General features: G+C 38.8%; 1 protein-coding gene across 2 annotated transcripts; it reads right to left on the bottom strand.

Moving 5' to 3' along the window:
* Positions 1–563: 563 nt before the first annotated feature.
* grb14 (growth factor receptor-bound protein 14) lies at positions 564–20,475 on the bottom strand. 2 transcript variants are annotated; one of them, XM_086051556.1, is made up of 15 exons: positions 20,254–20,475; positions 17,302–17,460; positions 15,907–16,030; positions 8,212–8,368; positions 7,295–7,416; positions 7,133–7,207; positions 6,066–6,203; positions 4,308–4,418; positions 4,096–4,191; positions 3,496–3,558; positions 2,686–2,802; positions 2,516–2,582; positions 2,140–2,227; positions 1,937–2,030; positions 564–1,139 (listed from the first exon to the last, which is right to left on the bottom strand). In XM_086051556.1, the coding sequence occupies exons 2-15, from the start codon at positions 17,427–17,429 to the stop codon at positions 993–995; spliced, it is 1,527 nt and encodes a 508-aa protein (XP_085907682.1). In that variant the 5' UTR covers positions 17,430–17,460; positions 20,254–20,475; the 3' UTR covers positions 564–992. The 2 variants fall into 2 exon arrangements, with proteins under 2 accessions (XP_085907682.1, XP_085907683.1); XM_086051557.1 differs by lacking the exons at positions 15,907–16,030; positions 17,302–17,460; positions 20,254–20,475 and adding an exon at positions 11,560–11,784.
* Positions 20,476–20,510: the final 35 nt, after the last annotated feature.

Genomic DNA, 20,510 nt, shown 5'->3' with positions numbered 1-20,510 from the left:
AACTATAAGGGCGCGCGCCGTTAAATAATAAACAGTTTTCACTATGAATAAGTGAACAAATAGCAAGCAACTGTGTTAGGTGAAGGGAAAGATACATTAGTTAGAGAAATTTATAACACAGTTCGATGCACCGGAGAAAGAATGAATTTATCATGTCCACTTCAAAAATAAAAATCAGGTTGTACATCATTTATAGAATGGTTTTTCTTGGTCTTTTTCAACTCTATTAAAAAATCTTAGAGGCTGTCCATTATACTTGAGAATGTTTGCCTAGAGAACTTTTGGGAAATTCCAATTGGAAATGGGATTATTTGATCCCAATTAAGGGAAATTCATGTTGTCTCTGTGCATTATTCACATGGGACAATGTGTTTCAGAAGGCCAATTCTACCTTATCACTCGATTAAAAAAGGAATTTGCCCCATTTGTTATGTATTCTCATTTTTGGAGATTTTTAGTTGACATTAGTGAGAGGGTTAGTCTTAAAAAATAATGAAATCTTCTTCACTATATTTAATTTCCCTTTTGAATTGAACTACAGACATTCCAATTGACTAACGATACCCATCAAACAAAAGTATTTATTACAAATATTTCAAACACTTGGTGACATTGACTGAAAAAAAATGAGCAAAGGACAACAAAAGATCATGAAACGTATGTTGTATTTTCTCTCTATATTTTTATAAAGGTTTTTTTCATCCATGGACTTTGACTATAAAACAAGGGGGGGGGGGGGGACTTTGCAAACTATTGCAAAATGCATACCTGAATTCATAATTCTAAAATATAATCATTTGGCATGATACAGTGAGAGCTGACAGTCAAATAAACGGTGTTTCAATTTTGCTTTTTCAGCCAGTGGACGACGCACCTTGCAAGCCTGTCCAGTCTTTGTATAATTTTGCATCCGTGCACAAAATCAGAATGGGTGAAGGGCCAGAAAGGAGGGCCCGTGGGAGGCTTTGACGGTGGTGGCTCCTGCTCGCTTGTCACAGGGTGGTCCCGCTACAGTGTTGTTTGAGTTTGCAGGGCAGCACGCCGCGGTTCAGCTGGTAAAAGTCCACCAGCTGAATCAAATCCGAGAAGCGCGTGTGACCGTCGTCAAGGCTGTAGGCTAACTCGCCTGCGTCGTCCACCTGCCGGGTGGTGGGAGGATGAAGGCGGACAATCAAAGAGGAGTTTCTCCACAGTGAGGCTCATAGTTACAACATTCAGAAAATGAAACATTTATGTGTAGTTATTTTTGTGTTTTGTTTTCAAAAAAAGATAGAAAATATATATATATACATATATTTCTATATTTATATATATATATATTCATATATTTATATTTATACATTTATAAATATATATTCATATACATATATATATATATCTAACTAATTAATCCCAAAATTTTCCATCATTGATTGCAATTAATCGTATTTTTCAAGTACATTATTTTTTAGCTTGGAGCCGACATTTACTTGAGTAAAATCTTGGAATTAAAGTGGAAATTTGCTCATTCGTAACTCCAATTTTGTCGCAAATAAAAGCAGAATAAATCTGCCAAGTGGCGAAAAATTCATACTGCACACACAAAAAAAAACAACAAAAAAAAAACCTGTGTTTTCCTAACCCATTCACTTGGATAGCTGTGGATTTTGAGCGAACAGATACGGTTGAAGATTGGATTTGGTAACCCTCTTGTTCACAAACTTGATCGTGAACGTGCTGGGTCAAATCCTTAACCCAATACAGTGGTTATAAATAACCCAATATTGACTTACTTTTAACCCAGCATTTTTTAAGAGTCTATGTTGGGGCACTCGTAAGTCAACATAGCACTGCGTGTGTACTATGCTAAAGTCTGCAAACATACCCAAGTGGACATGACTTAACCCAACAAGTACAACCTCAACCAGCATCATAAAAGACAGTCCACGGTACTCACGGGTAAGATTTGGAAGTGTTTGACTTTTTGCATGTGGCACAGTGAGAGTACAAAAGTCTTGGGGTTGCTCTGACTGTCCCTCAGAAGAAATAACCTGGGAACAAAACGACGATGATTATCATTTTTTTTTCTTGTATTTCCCCCCCCCCCCCCCCCCCATCCTGACAACGACCGATAAAATAGCGCGCAACAGAGCTTCTTACCCATCAACGGGACCCTGCTGAGTGATCAGACGCTGAGCTTCATCCCGTGACAGCTTGCCATGGAACCAGGGCTGAGCTAAATGGAGAGCTGCAGAAACAAGACACTCAAATCGCCGTTGGGGCTTTCACAATTTTAAGCAATCGGTTTTTTTGTTTGGTTTTTTTTTTCATAGGTTACGGTCCCCGATTTAGAGGTGCGCACTTTGGCCGTAGTCGCACTTTGTGCCCCAATATGTCGGCGGGCGGCCCTGATAACCCTGACTAAGCACCAGTGATTAGTAGATGCTAAAAATAGTCAATAGCTGCAGCCCTACTACAGATACACCATAACAAAACAAACCAACACGCAGCGCAGAAAAATCGAATAAAATCCAACCGATGTTTAGTGAGCTCTGGGATGCAGAAGGGCTTCCATGTGCACTCAGTCGGTGGCAGCTTTTCCGCTAGGAAAAAAAACAAAACAATTCGCAACTCTTGAGCGCGTTTTTATGCATTTGGAATGTTTTTTAGCGACTTTGTTTCTCCAAGTGGTCTAGTGGAACTCACCCTCCACGCCAGGCCTTCCTGCACGGCCACGCAGAGAACCTCCGAAGGGTTTTCGATCACCCGACTCTTCTGGCCCGAGAAGTCCATGGCCACCAGGGAGTTCTCGGAGATGCTCCGCTGAAACGACACGTCAGGTTTCATTTCAGCACACTTGTGACGTGGAAAGAAGTACACTTCATATTACATCTGTTGCTGTCCCTTTGTTCACTTTCTGGTTTTTTATTTTATATATATATATTTTTTTTTTTACACAGATGCTACCCCTGCAGGTGTGGGGGGGGTCGTACTTTTTTTTTTAATATATATATTTTTTAATATATATATATATATATATATATATTTTTTTTTTTTTAAATTACATATATATATATATGTATACATATATATATTTATGATATATATTTGTATATATATATATTTTTAAGGTAATGAAATGAGCTGTTGGAGAGCATCTGATTTTTAGTCGACAGAGTTCATGAACATACTGTATCTATATCCCATAAATAGATTGCGTTCCCTCCCGCCAGCTGGGTGTAAGGCTATTCTGAGATATCATTAACTGAAGGTGCCTCATTCGTCCTAACTATTTATACAACAACTACAGAACGACTGCTGCACTGCTAAGCTTGTCCTTATTTGTACGTCTAAATTCCCGTGATATTTTATTTGACACAAAAATGACGCTATAGCATGATGAAAAAAGTTCATAGTGGCAGGTCGATGTTTGTAAATACTGCAAGACATTGGATAAAATATATATAATATATTCATATTTGACTTGACTCACAATCAACATTAAAATCAGCTTACCATTGGGGAAGCTTTTTGTTTCTGGTCTGGTTGCATGAAGTTTTGGTACAGCTGCATCCCATACTGAGAGAGAAAAGTGAATGCTGAGAGCCATTTCTGCTCTGGAACTGCTCCCCGAAAACGTACGCAGTTATTTCATTTATTTAAAACAGCTTTAAGAAACAATCGTCTTATAGCTCGCCATCTTATATTTGCGTACTCGCCAATAGTAGTGAGTGACACATGATGTATTTGTATATTTTTCCAGTTAAATGTCACAGTCCAAACACTAGGGGGCACTGTGCAAAAGGAGTACATACAGTGTTTTAGTGCCTGTCAGGCCGATAAAGTAGTAGTGGTGTGTTAGTATCGGAGCTTTTTTTTTTTTTCCATATACAGACATATACGTTAAGTATAGCATCATATCTTGAAAAAAAAACATTAGAGTTTCTATATTTCTAGAAATGTACATAAGATAGCCACTAAATTGTAAATGATTTATTGAGTTGTGTTTGAGGTAGCTATGAGAATGAATTGGCTTTTTAATCCCATCGTACAAAACATGCCGTGAACTAACATTGTAGTTCGCTTAAGAGCATAAAAAACCAAATCCAAGTCAACCTTGAACAATCGCACGGCTGTGATCCAACACGTCCTGGTCTGCTCATCGTCGGCACACAGCAGCTTCATATCCCGGGATGAAGTGCACTTGATGGACTAGAAAGACAATTTGACACACACATACGCAAAAAAAACAATATGATCAGATCTTTTTTTTAAACAAAGAAAGTAAATGGCTATGGAGGAATAAAAAATGAAAAAAAAAAAAAAACCTTGACACAGAAGCCAAAGTCAGTGGGAGCCCCGTATGCTTTTTTGGCTGACAACAAAGTGTAGACATTTGAGTCGGTCAAGTCGGCGATGAACTGAAGATGCCATGGGTCCTGTATGATCACAATTATTCATTATAAAATCACTATTGATTGATTGATTTTCTTGTATAGCTGCAGTTAGTTTCTTTAAAGTTAGTTCCTTTAAAAGGGGAAGTCAATAGAAACCTTTTTTTTTTTTTCAAGAATATGTTCTGTGCAGGCCCACTAGTTGAAACACGGCATTCTGATTAATATTGCCTTTGTGGAATAGGAGTTAATCCACCCGTTTTTAGCTAGCTCAGGGGGCGGCCATTTTGTCACTTCTGTCGACTGAAAATGACATCACAACTGCTCAGGGCTCAGGTAACGACCAATCACAGCTCACCTGTTTTCTGAAGCTGAGCCGTGATTGGTCGTTGTGAGCTGTTGTGATGTCATTTTCAGTCGACAGAAATGACAAAATGGCCGCCCACTGAGATGGCCAAAAACAGGGGGGGTTGTTGATTAACTCATATTTATTCATATTAATCAGAATGCCTCGTTTCAACTAGTGGGCCTGCTGGGAACATATTCTTGAAAAAAATAGGTTTGCGTTGATTTCCCACTTTATAAGTGCCGTATGAAAAAAAAATAATAATAATTTTAAAAAGAGTTTAGCTGAATTAAAATAAGTTTGTGATTGAGTTCAAGCATACTGCACTACAATACTAAATGGAGACAGACTCATCACCGGCAAACAGTTCCAAAGATGAATCTGTACAGGGAAAAAAAAAAAAAAAAAAAAATCACACAAACAAAGACGAGCATTGTTTCGCTTTCATGTGACACATTCATGTGTTTGGACTCCCTCCCTTTTCAAGTAATAGCGCAGCATTTTAGTGTTTGCGCTCACACAAGAGCGATAAAGCGCCACCGACAACAAAGGTCCACTGTAGCAGGTTAAACCATTTGTAGGCATTTTTTTTTTTAATGACCTTATCACGACCTGCCGTGAAATCCTTAACGTCATTGCGTTTTATGAAGCTTTTGCGGTCAGATGACTACACACGAGCGCAACCACAACATCAGACACGCGCGCGCGCGGCAAAATGAGGAACGATGCAAAACTTAGATCAACAATTCTGTCGATCAAATCTTACCACCATTTATGCAATGCAAAATATTTTTGACTTCCAATCTAAAATGTTCCAATCCTTGCTATTTTAGTCTTATTTTCCACCTTTCCACGAGCGCCGGAAAAGAAAGGCTGTCGAGAAGTCATCAGCGGGCATTCCGTCTCTTCGTAACGCCTTTAGGCTGCTGCGAGGCAAATCAAGTTCAGCCCGTTCCGCTACTCCCTTGAAACATGACCGAGATAGAACACCAGATGAACTGCTGACCTTTTGTGTCGACAAACTAGAACAACTAGAACAAATCTACCCAGATAAAAGGATGATGTTTTGTTTTTTTCTATTCCTGTCCCAATGTTTGGTCTATGAGCGGCCGGTAATGTGCAATCTCCTCAATACAAGCGCTTGGGTGATAATGATGCTCGGATGTCAGAGGCAAAAAAAAAAAAATGTAAAAAAAAAATGAACGGATTTTGCTGTCATTATGGTGCAATGTGGAAAAAAAATTAAAAAAATATTAGACGCAGCTCCCGAGATGATATTACAAGCACAAGCGCTGCAGTGAACATAATAAAGTCGGCGTTATCTCCGTTCGCATTGGCTCACTGACCTTAGAAGTTCCCTTACTGGAGACATAAAGCCCTGACCTCCGCAAGATAAAGTACAACTTCTTCCAGGACTTCTTGCTTGGCTCCTTGGCGTGGAGATGTCCATGAATCTCCGGGCAGGTGCTGGAGCTAAGAAAGGTCTGTTGGTGTGAAAATAAAAGAGATTTGTTCAGAAATGAAGGCTGAGAACATCAAGATAACACTTCCGGGAAAATTGGATGTAATTTGACAGCAATGAATACATTGAAATTGCCCCAAAACAATGAAAATGTTTTGTTTTTTTTTAATAAGAAAAGCAGCTGTAATATCATAGTTTGTCGAGAATTGAAACTTTGTATAATGCAGACAATGACACACACAAAGAAGAGTCTCACAACTGATTCCGTAAGCTGCCGTATTAGTAATTTTTCGCAAAATATGAGCTGAACAGACGTCAATAGGGAAATGTGATTGGTTCAAACACACAATGTTTAATTCTCATTGTTTTATGTTGAGTTTGACATTAAACGTCAACCAGGAGTGGCAATAAACTGTGTAAAGCCTTTTCACTAACCACCCACCTGCTGTTTTTTTTTTTTTTTTGTGAACCGAGCAAGGATGAAAAAGAACTGAAATCATGAAAAAACATTTCCCTAAATAAAACAAATTTTTTTTATTTTTTTTAAAATAAAAACTAAGTGAAACTATATCTTACGTTTGTAAAACAAACTAAAACTAACAGTAATTATTGCAAAAATATTGTTATGATATATTATGCCTTAAACGTATTTATTTTGCTATTGCTTAACATCTGTACAGAAAACTTGACTTTATTACACAATATATAGTCACCTTTTTTTCTTTTGCGCTAGACAAATACCAAAACTAATAAAAAAATAAACTAAAATAAAGCAAAAAAAAAAAAAAGAAAAAAAAAACATGCCTTAAAACCCAAATTCAAACTAACTGAATTAAAAAAAAAAAAAAAAAAAAAAAAAAAAAAAAAAAAACGAAATAAAAATACCTATAATGAAAACTTTTCCACATACTGTGTGTGTGTGTGTGGAAAATGAGAGTTGAGAGTTGAGACCTGTACAAGTTGAGAATAATCCACCACCCCGTTGTTTTCACTTGATATGGACACCATGTGGTCAGGGAAGAAGTCCTACAAGAATTTCAGTGGTGGTTAATATTTGGACCGCAAGAGTCGCAAAGTGCTTAAAACGACACGATGGAACTTTCGCAAACTCACCAAGGGTTTCCGGAAAAACTCATATTTTGCGTAGTTCTTCCGAAAATTTAGCCGGTTGTCTTCATCCATCCCCCAGCTGGAGATCACCTCCATAATGGACTCATGGTCCTCTATTATTCTCTCTAGTCAGGACAAGAGGGAATAACATTGTCAGTTTTTTGTTTTTTGTTTTTTCACTCTGGCAATGTGTTGTATTGTCATAAACCAACTTTGGATGTCATTCAAATCAAATAACAGAATTATCACTTTTGCTAAGACTTCCCAACAATAGTTGTAGTGGATGATAATCTTTTTTTTATGAGCCTTGGTGTAATCGCCACATAAAGCCTCACCCTTGAGTCAAGGGACGCTGCATGATGTATTCTTTTATCATTCATCTATTCAACACATTTGGTTCCATTTTTTTTATGTTCACACATCCTTTATGATGTCTCATAAAACATTGACAATAGGGGGGCCCCGTTTTACCTCATTCAAATACATTGCGAATAAATATCGCGACTGCGCCGTTGTATTCAAATCGACTCAGCTGAATTGTAACCGTGCGAAAACGACGATCGCTGATTTCGATAGTCGCACTGTATTTTGCCACAGCGGATTTACGTACTGTAAAAAAAAAAAAGATATACTTTACAAAACCGGGGGGGTTAATTTCCGGCGCATAATAACAACCACAATTTTCAGCCAAAGACTCGGAAGCTAGGCTGGGGTACACATCCAGATCCACTTTCAAGCAAAAGGCCGGACTTCATCACACAGAAACACTCACTAACATCTCCCACGTGTGCCATAAATCATATCAAAGCCGAAAGGTAAGCAGAGCTGCAATGAGTTTGAATGCAGGGATTATCCTTAGCACGTCAATTAGCTGCAGCGCGCGGAATGAGTTGTGTGGTTTCCGTGACGTCAGGCCTTACCAATTCCCGGGTGGGAGAGATGCTCGTAAAGCGTCAAGCTGTGTTCATCGATGCAGAGGCTCTTCAAGGCAAACAGCTGACATATGTCCCGGGCAACAATGTCGTTGGGGACCTCCACCGCCCTGCTGGTGTTATCTTCATTATAAATCTTAATTACCTGAAAACAACAAGCAGTGGATGTCAATCCACTTTTTTTTTTTTATTTTTTTTTTTTATGCAAAGGAATTTTTCATGACACGCCTCTTTTTTGTATTGGGATCAGGAGTGCCGAATGTGATAGTTGGATGCATGGATACTGGCGGTAAACATTCACTCGGTACCTGTAGTAAGAGTTTAACATGCACTCTCCAATCAGCTTGTCGCATCGCTGTGTGACTCTTGAGACGGAGTACACCAAGACCTTCTAAAGTTAAACCCGCAGCTTTGTCGCTGGTCGGCGGCGACAGCATACGTGATTAATGCTGCGATTTCAAAAAAAAAAAAAAAAAAAAAAAAAAAGAAAAAAAAAAACGGAGACAAGGACGAGTAGTCTATGTCCATGTAAGAGAGGAGCGACAGATAAGTGAAGTGTAACAAAACATTTTGATTGAAAGACACTTGAGGCACGGCAAAAAAAAAAAAAAAAAAAAAAAAAAAGTGGCAAAATGAAACTATAACGGCAGATTTTCCGTCATTGGTGGCCTTCGCTTTAATAGGCTGTTAATTATTTGTTAAATAAACGTCACTCGTCCTCTTTTAACCCCCCCCCCCGCTACGAGACACGGCATCTGTAAAGCTGTCATTGTGTTAGAGTGGAGTTTCAAGAGAATGTGGAGAATCCTAGAACAAAAGTCGCCTCGCTCGAGGGAGGTGAAAGACTTGTTGAAGTGGATTCGTTTCATGCGGGATGAACACAAACTGGGTGTCCAGAAAAAATGATTTCAAAAAAGACAATGGGAGAACTACCTTCACTGAGTGAAAGATGTCACAATACAATACAGAAACTGACTGATTGTAATCACTCCGTTAGTTTATTTTTGAGGATTGTCTTTTTTTTTTTTTTTTTTTTTTTTTGAGGGTCCTCACATGCTCGGAAAATCAATCGTTTTTGCTAGTCCCAAACATGACCCAGCAAAGGTCACTCAGTTGCACACCCTGGAAAGTTTGATTATTATTTTTTTTTTTTAAATTGAGTATAATAGCTTCATGTTCAACTAAGCAGACCAAGATTTCAGATTTTACACCGTGTACCAAATTTTGTAAACTGAGACAAGGTCATCATTATTATTATGAAGGCATTTAACAGTGGATTTTGAGCAGATTGGGTTACTTCTGCCAAAAATGTGGTTAATTATTTTGACTCATTGGATTGGGTTGAAGATTGGATTTGACAAGGGCATCACACTCTAAAAATACTTGGATTAAAAATAAGACAATTTTGGGTCATAAATGGACCGATCCACAACTTGGGTCAATTTGACCCAACTTTCTCGGTTGACCCCAAAAAATGGGTAGTTTTGTACAAAACAACCCAGAAAAAATGATCTGTTTTGTACAAAACAATGCAAGAAAGTTTGTCAAATTGACCCAATTTGTGTATCGGTCCATTTTAGACCCCAAATGGTGTTATTTTTAACCCAAATGTTTTTAGAGTGCAGTATCACAATATGAAAGTATATGGCTGTGGATTTGGAGCACATTGGGTTACTTCTAACCACAGTTGTGTTCATTATTTTTGAGCCAGCAGACCGGGTTGAACATGGGCTTTGGCGGCCCGAGGATTCTGCTCACCATTTTTGACGCTTTTGTTACGTCATGAAGTCCAAATGATGTAACGTCCCAACACGCCGGGTCAAATCCTCAACCCGAATGTGCTTTACTTAAACAACCCAGCATTTGGGTTGTATATCTCTTTCTATAAATAAACAGCGTAATCAAAAAATTGGGCATTCTTACAGTGTAACGGGAGAATTGTTGAAATTCCAACCGTGAGCCTGCGCAGGCTGCACGCGGTGACGGCCGGAAGGAAAACAGCGAGCGCGCCGAGCAAAAGCGTAAATCTTACACGTTGTGAGCGCGCACGGCTGAATGGTCTTGTTGACCTTATCTCAAGGATGGGACAGTGTGAGCCACTTGGCCAATTAGACTCGTCTGCTTTAACCTTGAACCGCACCCCCACAGCTGCAGCCCTATCTGAGTGATGGTGAGGAGGTGGCCTCCAGCTTTGTCGAGCCGCACAAGCAACTCGGGGCGAAAGACGCCGGCAAAGCAAATAACCTTTGCTTAACTGCCTCTTTTCACTTTAATGTCTCCTTTTTTTTTTTTTTTTTTTTTTTTTTTATTGTCGCCATCAGTCAACCGCGGCTAAGTCACACACCTGACATTCAAGTGAATTACACAGAAACACGCGCGTACAGTGGTGCCTTAAGATGAGAGTCAAATTCGCCTCCCCCCCAAAAAAAGAAGAATTGTTGCAGCTTAATTTGTTTAGCGTAAGGGGAATTAGCACGCGATAATATCGCGATTAATAAAAGCGGAGTAATTACATAAATAGAATGTAAATGATCATGATTTGGTTTGATGGTCATTGCTTTATTCGAACTGTTACACTATAAAATACTTGGACACTATGACAGCCGGGGGGGGGGGAGATAATGAAATAATAACGTTTTATGATGGCCACAGTGTCAACATTCAAAATCGAAACAAATAGGAGAGCAATCGGCATTGCGGAATTCAATTGAGGTTCCGCTATGCAGTGTATTTATTATTTTGATTGTAGCGGTGTCGAAGTGCACTGCACCAATAGTGAAGTTACACACGCGCATGCACGTGTTTTATAATAGTCGTGGATCTTATCAGATTGTGAAGGAGAAAAACGATTGTCCCTTTTTTGATACAAGAATCCTGCGTGAACACTTGTGCGGCACATGATATACTTTCGGACACTGATTTATGATTATTTCTTTCGACGCTACCGCAGCGGATTCAAAGTAAAACAATCAAAATATAAGTGAAGCTTTAATAATAGGACCCCCCCCCCCCCCAAAAAAAAAAAAAATGACATTTGGAATCATATTATAATTCAACTAAACATATTTAAAAGTCAATGACTAGCTGAAGTTTGGAGCACGACTTTTATGTCGTAGATTGTTCCACTCTTTCCTAAAAAGTGCATAACAATGAAGACAATCAAATCGACAAAGCACATACTGTAAAAAGTATACTGCAAATTAGAATGAAATTGAAACAAAAAGCTGAATTGGTAACGTCCTGATGTCCAAATGATTCTGATTTGATATGTTTTCAAGCGCCGTATATGTCCCAACTAAGATTTAGGTCGCTCGTAAAGAAGAATAACGTCCCTACCCGCTTCTGCAGACAAAGAGGCGTGATGGCAGGCAAGGTCACTCTTCTTGCACGGAAGTTCATGCTGCAGTCTTCAGGGACAATCCGACAAAACATCCATACATATTTCACTACTTGGGATGATATTTGTTATGGAAGAAGGGCGGACTAGACTTACAATACTGTATACGGGTGACTTACAGTAAGTGGCCTTACATTCAAGAAGGAGTGAAATGTGTTGCAAAATAAGTGTGAGAAACAAGTCATGTTTCCTCCCCAAAACACAAACTCCTCCTTTGCCCTTGGAAAGCAAAAGCTTCCCATTCTCTCTCCTGTTTTTTTTTCTTTTCCAGAAAGTCTGCTGCAAACATGTTTTTATTTTCATTTTATTTAAACACACAAGGCCACAGAGGGCAAGAGAAACGCGATGATCATTCATACACTCTTCAGACACAAGCTTGCAGGATGGACAGTGACGACTACTATTTTTCGAGAAGTCGTCAAGCGGGCGACGGTCGTGATCGTCCCGTCGTATACCGTGGCCATTTCATTAGGTACACAAAAAGCTGCATGAGAACTTCACAAAATTAACAAGCTTGCTGCGCAAAAAAAAAAGAAAAAGGAGATCATATCTGATCGTAAGATGACCGTATCCATGACAAGCGTAAAAATATACACACTAAGAACTAAACCCTCAATGACCTTTTCCAGCCCTTTATTAAATTACGTCCTGAAGTATCTTAGGAGAAAAAAATAACACACTGGCTCACAACATAACTTACAATGTTTTGACAACTTTATCCAAAGCAAAAGATAACGACACAGCTTTAGCTACACCCGCAAAATTGAGTTAGTTTTAACGCAATAAGGTGTAATGAAATGTAGTCATTCTTCACAGAGGATAAAGAATATATGCCTGTCTACACTTCTACCACTGTTTGTGTTCAGATAACAGTGATTCTCAACTTGTGGGTCAGGACCTAAAAGTGGATTGCGGATCGCAGACAGGTAGCAAAAAAAAATATCTTTGGTCTTTGGTTTCGGACACAACTATGGCTTTTAATTTAATTGTTTTCTAATCTATTTTTTTCCATACCAATATTTTACTTTTTGTAAATGTGAGTTTACTACTGTGTTAGTGTATATGCTTAAAATATGGCGAACATATTTCCAAAGGAAATTTACAAAAGCGGGTTGTAACTTAGTGACAATAGGAAAATGTGGGTCCCAATTGTTAGTCGGTGTGCTTATGCCACCATCTAGTGGTGGGGGTCTGAAGCGCATTTAAAATGTTTGCCTGTAAAGACAAAAAAAACAAACAAAAACGGCGTGTGCGGCACTGAGCAAGATTCCGCTGGTCAGCAGCAATTTTTAATCAGAGATAGCTTTATGTGGCCCATAATGTATTTTTGATGCTGATCTAAAAAATATCTTGACTTTTTTCTCGCATATCAGGTTTTTGAGATACTGCATTTCCATTATTTTTCAAGTTTAACCTATAAAAGCTTGGGATTTTACCACGCGTTGTAATTTATAGCTATGACTTCAGAAAAAAAAAACTGTTGCTAAACCTCAATGAAAACTATATTACATATTCTCTTATTGTGTGATATTATTAAGCTAGAAAAAAACACCAGATTCAGAATCAGCACGCACACAAAAGAAATCATCTAGAAAAGTTTACTTGCGCCTCTGATTAAAAAAAAAAGTCCAAATGTTCCACTCATTCATATTAAAAAGAAAACGATTGTTGCGACATCACAAATCCTCAATATTTTTGCACATAAAATAGCTCCAATGAGAGCTACAATTAATATTTTCAAACTGCTTTGTCACCAGGTCCCCAAAATGCTGCGATACACTCGACTTCAAAACCATACATGACTTTTTTTTTTTTTTTTTTTGCACTATCATCCCTCTTTGCAAACAAATATAACACATGTCATATATTTAAGCCAACAGCGACGTTTGGACATTTTGGCACCAATCCTGGTCCACCATGGCCACTCGTAAGACTTGGAAGCAGCAACAGAAGAAGAAAGTAGAAGGAGCAGGCTTCCCATAACAGGGTGGACTTTTATCTCTCAACACAGCACCCGGACTGGTGAGAGTCCAGACAGTCAGACGCTGCCACTTATCACACAGCTAAAATGAATTGGAATTAATGGAGCCCAGATGATAACAAAGTCTCCACTACTCCCATAACAAAGGCGGCTCGAGACAGACACATTGTCCTTGACCGGCCTCGATCCAATCAAGATCCCCGAGCGGGGTCAATTAGCAAGACCGTAAATGCATGCGTGTACGTATACCAACAAAACCGTCACTAGATAGACTGTACGCATACAATTCAAGCATAGGAGTAAAGTTCTCCAACAAGCCTTTTCATTCCAAGATATTTGCAGTGCCATGGATTACAATTTACTATAAATAGTCTCCTAAAAATAGTTGAACTTGAACTACAATTTAAGCTGTCAAAACAGTACTGCTCCAGCTCAGTTAAAAAGTGCTGAAGAATGTGATGTTTATTTACTTGCGCCGCTCAGTCACAGGACATGTTTATTTCAATTGAAACCTTGAAACTACAAGTAACATCCACTGAAAGACTTACACACTTCTGGAAGTCTGCCTTCACATATAGTATATGCACTCCTAAAACTGCTGGGCCAAAAGTAACCCAAACTGGGTGAAATAGCTAACCCACGACTGAGTTCAAAAGGGACAAATGTGGGTGCTGAGTTATTTATATCCAGTGTATTGGGTTGAGAATTTCACCCAGCTAACCGGGTCAAGATTTGGATCCAACAAGGCCAGCCATTAACCGTAGCTGGGCCGTCCACCATGGCTACGCTTCAAAACAGTTGGGTCAAAAAAAGGATTAACCACATTTTGAGAGCTATTCATTTAATCTAAAACATTGGGGCAAATGAATAATGCACAAAACAACCCCAAACAATGGTTTGTGTTGTACAAATCTCCTAAAAAAAAAAAAAAAGACACAACTTTGCTTTATGGACGTTCCATTAGCTTAATGCTAACAAAAAAAAAAAGCTAACCAGTAAGGAGTGGCTATTGCTTAGCATCTGTGTTGTGAAGTTACCCAACGGATATTTGAATACAAACAGAAGAGCAACACATTAATTAATTATCAATTAATATTACTGCAGGTTAGCATGTTTGCTTCACTGTCGAGACTTCCTGTTTTCTGTGGCCTTCCAGCGTGGAGCTAGCAAGAGTTTTCTCCGGCTTGCTCCCACATTACAAAAAAAAACACACGTTAGGTTTAACGAGGACTTAACATCTGATTGATTTACATAAAGTATGTATAGTTACTCCAAAATTAGAAAGACATATTGAATGGAATCGGCATCTAATTGCAGCTCACATGCTGTAGCATGACAGATTCGGGTTTTGTACAACATTTACAACCCTGGGAAATGACACTTTTTTTTCCCTATGACAAAGGCAAGCAGCATTTAAACTGTCAGAGAGAAACGTGGTAAGAATGCATCCGGTTACAAGTTCTGGCATGCGGTATTCCTCGAGAGTTGTCACATTTGCTGTATTTTTATTTGCACTTTGATTCCACTGGACATACGTTTCCAAATTGTTGATCATTTAAACACAACCAATTGACGATGCATTTTTATGGTAATGTACTTAACTTAGCTGCGTTTTTTTTTTCTGCTTTAAAGGCGCCACTTGGTTTCAAACTAGCCCCAAATTCTAACCCATGTTCAGTTAACTCTTTGATGCTAAATTTGACTTTTTGTATATGAATCCACTTCTTATGTAGCTTGAACACAAGAATTTAGCTGAAGTTGAACGAGGCTTTTTTTTAAGGCGGCGCGGTGAGTGATAACAACTTAATGGTCATAAATGATCACAATGAAGAGTTTCTGAATGTTCTCAATTCAAACGGAACTGCGCTACCTAGTGGTGAAAGTGGTCAATTACAGTATCCTTATGAACTCAACCTTTTAACAACCAAAAATAAATAAATACAAGTATCTTCCCATGCTCGTATTTAATTCATCAATCTGTCATTATATATTATCCGTCACTTTTGCACTACCCGTATAGCTAATTGGACTAGACTTATACTTTATTATTTATCGTCGCCATGTTCATTTTCCTCGGGTCCCCCTCAATACTGCGTTTGTATTTGCCAATTCCGTTTCCTACTCCAGGCTCTGAATGTACAGTTGATAAGAATACTCTCGATGGTATTCCGGGATCCGTCAGATTACGAGATGGTCCGTGACATTCGCACGTATAGACGAACAACCATTCACACTTGCATTCACAGCTGCCAGGAAGGCAGAGTAACCACGATTACAAAAAAAAAATCAATGAAACAGTGCTTACCTGAGTCGCACTTGTCTTGGTCCAAGGTAATAAAGAGTCAGGGGCGGAGTGCGAGAGAGTAGGAGCAAGCCCTTCAGGAAGAGAAGGCGGACCAGGCGACGCTTCTCTGGCCTCTTTTTTTGACCTGGTGAACCGAACCAACCGAGTCAAACAAATACATGACCTGGGTGTATAAAACATGCAGCAGAATTGGAGATATTTGCAATCAAACCGAAGCACGTTTGCTGGAAAAAGTCCGACTGAACAATTCATCAAGTTCAGATTGACATTGCAGTGTTGTAGAATGCCGTTTTTAAATCGCAGGGGCTGCAAAAATGGAGAGGGAAAAAAAAAAAAAAAAAAACACCAGCAACTCTACTTCATTTCAGTTGATTTGTAGGCTTTTTAAAAACGCATTTTTATGTTTTATTTATTTATATAGGGTCTAGATAAGTTCAGCGCTTAAGAAGTGCAGTCCACATGTTGACATATTTTTGTTTCATGAAGCATGAAAAGTTGAAGCGATAAAGTCGCAGATTTGTTTGCATTATTGTAATCTGATTTATGATTTATTGATTTATGTTCACGCTACACTTGGTTGGGAGAATTTTGTGAAGTTGTTGTCTTAAGCGCTTGAAAGACTGCAAGTCAAAGTGGTGAGTAAGTTAACGACTAAAACTTTTTTCTATTAATGTTTTGCCTTTATTTTAGTGCGAGCCTAATCTATAAGAGCAACACATTTATGTATAATAAATCTGATACTGTTTATTGTAATACAGATTCATTTATTGCTAGTGTATGTTAAAAAAAAAAATACATGCAGAGGACCTTGAAAAAAAATATTGCATATTAAATCACAATATTGAAGAATTTTCTTTTTTCTTCAATACATTATTAAAATAAGAATTGGTTAAATATAAAGTATAGTTGATTTTTTCATATTATATATATATATATATTCTTTTTTTTTTTTTTTTAACCTGATCTATGAATGACCTGGTCCTTCTACAAATTTTTTTTTTTTTTTTTGTATTAAAAATTAAACAAATGTGGCTCTTAAGCACAAACGTTAGCCTCTGATTTTTTTTCCCCCCCCTTCTTCAATGTGACATGTTCCTCTCCATTCTGCAAACAGCCCAGTTACTGAGTAACTCATGAACTCCGGCAAACCAACAGGTGCCCGCTTTGATTCCGTCATGTTCGACTTTTGCTGTTGAAATAATCCCCGGTGCTTTACGTGACGTCGGATGAGCGCATTACGGGTACAAATTCTACACTCTCTCTGCAGCTTTTGTATTGGATTTACAAGCAAGTGTGCACCATTGACTTTAACATACCCGCCCCCCGCTTTATATATATATAAAAAAAAATAAAAATACAACAACAACAATTGTACATCATGCTGCCATGTCATACCTGTTGACTTTGCAGGGTGGTCTCAGTAAAGGCTCTTGCAAGGAGACGAGAGCCGCACTCCCATTACTCCGGCAAATCTCCGCTTTGGCATCAAGGCTTCCAGATAAGTCATCCGGTGTGTTATTCATATCACCACTCTTAAATCCAAGGCATCATCATCTATAGCGGGGGGGGGGGGGTGTGGGGGCGGAAACGGGGGTCAGGCGGGAGGGTCAGACGAGACCAGCAGTTAGGACCGGAGTGACTGAGCGCACTGTAGTGTGTGATTGTGTAAGGGTGCTCCTGCACTCACGCATACTGTATACATGAGTCATCTGGCTCATCTGCCGCCACACAAGGCTGCCTCAGTAGGGCAAGCCGACCCCTCCCACATAAATGCGATCCAGCCATCACAATCAAGATGTTTTAGCCAGTGCGCCGGCGTCACCCATGGTGACAAAAAAACCCGAGTGAAATGAACTTTGGCAAGATTTTTGGACATGTCAAAAAGTTTCATTTCCACCGCCTTCTTTTTAGACACACCGACTAGGCGATTGCACAATTTAATGCAGATGGACGAGCATTTACATGAAGGGTCCAGGGATATTTTTTTCATTCGTTCACGTGTTTAACTCACTCATCGCCTAACATTTTCAGACTCTCTTTTACCCTAACGTTCGAACAAAATAGGAAAAAAAAACAAAAAACAAATAAGTTTCTGGGATTGGCCGGACTGTGAAAAAGACAAATAAATACGTCAATGGCAGTGAATGAGTTAATTGTATTGGGTACTTGAGTCACTGCAACGGATGGAATTTCCGTTCATAAATTTGACCTTTTATTCCCCGTCAAAACGTACTGTTGTACACAATGAACCCGCATATATTTCGGCAAATTGAGAATTTACATGTTCATCTGCTGGAACGCACCTATTTGCCGTTTTGTGCGCAGGCTAAAGCAAGAAAAGTATTGTTTTGCTGCCATCTTATGGTATCAAGGTGCTAAGGAACTACTGTGGAAGAAGAAACGTAATTTTTAAAAAAAAGATTAAAAAAATAGACCAAGCTAAATAATTTCAAAAATATTTTCACCATTAATGTGATAACAAAATCTGTATAGCTCAATTCAATCTCAAAGTCTTTGAGAAGTAAAGATAACCCCCAAAACATTTTTCTTCTCATAACTGGGGTGTAGCCGAGTTCAGAATGAAGCAATCACATTCAGCATTCTTCAGCGGAAAGGTAACTTGGACTGTCGGGGAATTCTCAACAGTTTGAAATAGCAGTCAAAAAACCTTCATGCTTCTGTCATGTCAAATCAAGTCATATTTATTTAAGTAGCCCTTAATCACGAGAAATCTCAAAGGGCTTCACATGCCCAAAGCTGACGACATATTAACGACATCCCCTGATCTTAACCCCCTAAAAGCAAAAACGTGTCAGGAAAAGCTTACTAGAACATCTGAACCTAAAGTGGGACCTTCAAATGATGGCAGGTGTGTCTTGACATGAGACTGAATTTGATTGGTTGATTCTGAACAGTCACATCCCCGGTTATGAGGGTGTGCACACTTATGCAACCACATTATTTCAGTTCTTTTTTTGTTTTTTTACTTCCGCTCTCAAATCTATTTAGTTTTTGTTATTTTGAAAGGATTTATCAGTGGCATTTGAACAGGGGTGTGTAGACTTTTTATATCCATTACAGTTTAACTAACAAACACACAAACGCAGTCTAGTGCAGTGCACTGTGTAAACTACTGTACTGGACTGTGTCCTGTCCTTCTGTGCTGGACTTTGCACAATGATCCACATTGCCCTTTACACCTACTGTACACTTAAGAGTGTAGCAGGTATGAGGTAGTTTAAAAATAACCAGCTCAGCAGTCGGCTTGTTTGTGTGTGTACGTGTGTGTTTGAGGGTGGGGCGTCATTACAAAATGCAGTCAGAGGTTCACACTGCTTTTGATCGGAAATAAAGATCACTGAATAGCAAAGGACTATTTTAGCGGGGTAAAGGAAGGCAGGATGCGGATGTGTGCTGTCTAATGATTAATCAGTCCGTATTTGATAAATCAATAAACCTTAAGCGGTGTGCGCGTGTACATCTTGGGCTTTAAATGCCGATAATGTTTCTTTGCACAGAACAGGTTGTACTGGGAAGTGTAGCGTGCAAATATTTATTTTATTATTTATATTTTTAAAGTGGGATGCCAGGCAAAAAAAATATATATATGTCTGTGGTTGTGTAAATAGAATTAAGCAGATTAATCCATCCGTTTTCATCAGTCAGGTCGCTGCCATTTTGTCCTATACTGCCCTCTGCTGTCTATGGAAATTGACATCAAACTGCCCTCGGGCTCGCATTGCCAATGTCGCAGTTCACCTGACTTCTGGGTTTGGTCACGTGGCGTCAGAAAATAGGCACAAATGTTGTTCAGTGCTCTTCAAAGTAAATGCAGATGTTTGAGAATGTATTTTTTTAAATTATTATTATTGAAAATGGTAAAGTAACACTGGTCAACAAATGTTTACCAACTTTGAGATGTTAGCTTTTTTTTTTTTTTGCGCTGATTCCGAATTTGCCCTTTGTTTATTACCCTCGCACATCAGGTTTTTAGAATAATGACATAACAATATAAAATGTCAAATAGTAATATATTTAGTAATATTTATGAATAAAAGGTTAGGTTCTGTAATAAGTAGATTTTTTTTTTTTTTTTTTCCTGAAAAGACCTAGCTATAAAATACAAAGTGATGGTCAAATCCGTATTGCACATGCTTTTATAGGTCAAACTTATAAAAAAAAAAACCATGAAAATATCTCAAAACCTGAGGTGCTAGGGAAAAAAAGTTGACTTTTAAACCAGCATCAAAAATATGTTGAGGGACACAAAGCCATTTCTGAATGAAATGTTTCTGTTGACCAGCGTAATCTCCCCCCCCCACCCCCCCACAAAAAAAGCTTGCATACCTTGTTCCTCTTTAAGTGCCGTTTCCCGTGGAAGTCCGAATGTTCACATCACCTCCTCGGTGGTGGCGAGCGGCACCGAGGGAGTTGTCAGGTGCTTTCTGCGCAACGCGAAATGTGTCACCCGCCTTGCTGAGTGTACACTCGATTGTTTGCAGTGTCCGATTTCAGCAATTTGTGCAGGAAAAACCTGTCGCCTGGTACACATGCACCGAGGACTTCCATGGGAGCTGTTGAAATGATAAAAGCTTTATTGCTTA

Source organism: Filicampus tigris, chromosome 14 (assembly GCF_054856515.1).
Source record: "Filicampus tigris isolate MCC_2025a chromosome 14, RoL_Ftig_1.0, whole genome shotgun sequence".
Lineage (NCBI taxonomy): Eukaryota > Metazoa > Chordata > Actinopteri > Syngnathiformes > Syngnathidae > Filicampus > Filicampus tigris.
This window is presented reverse-complemented; position numbering and strand designations above follow the sequence as displayed.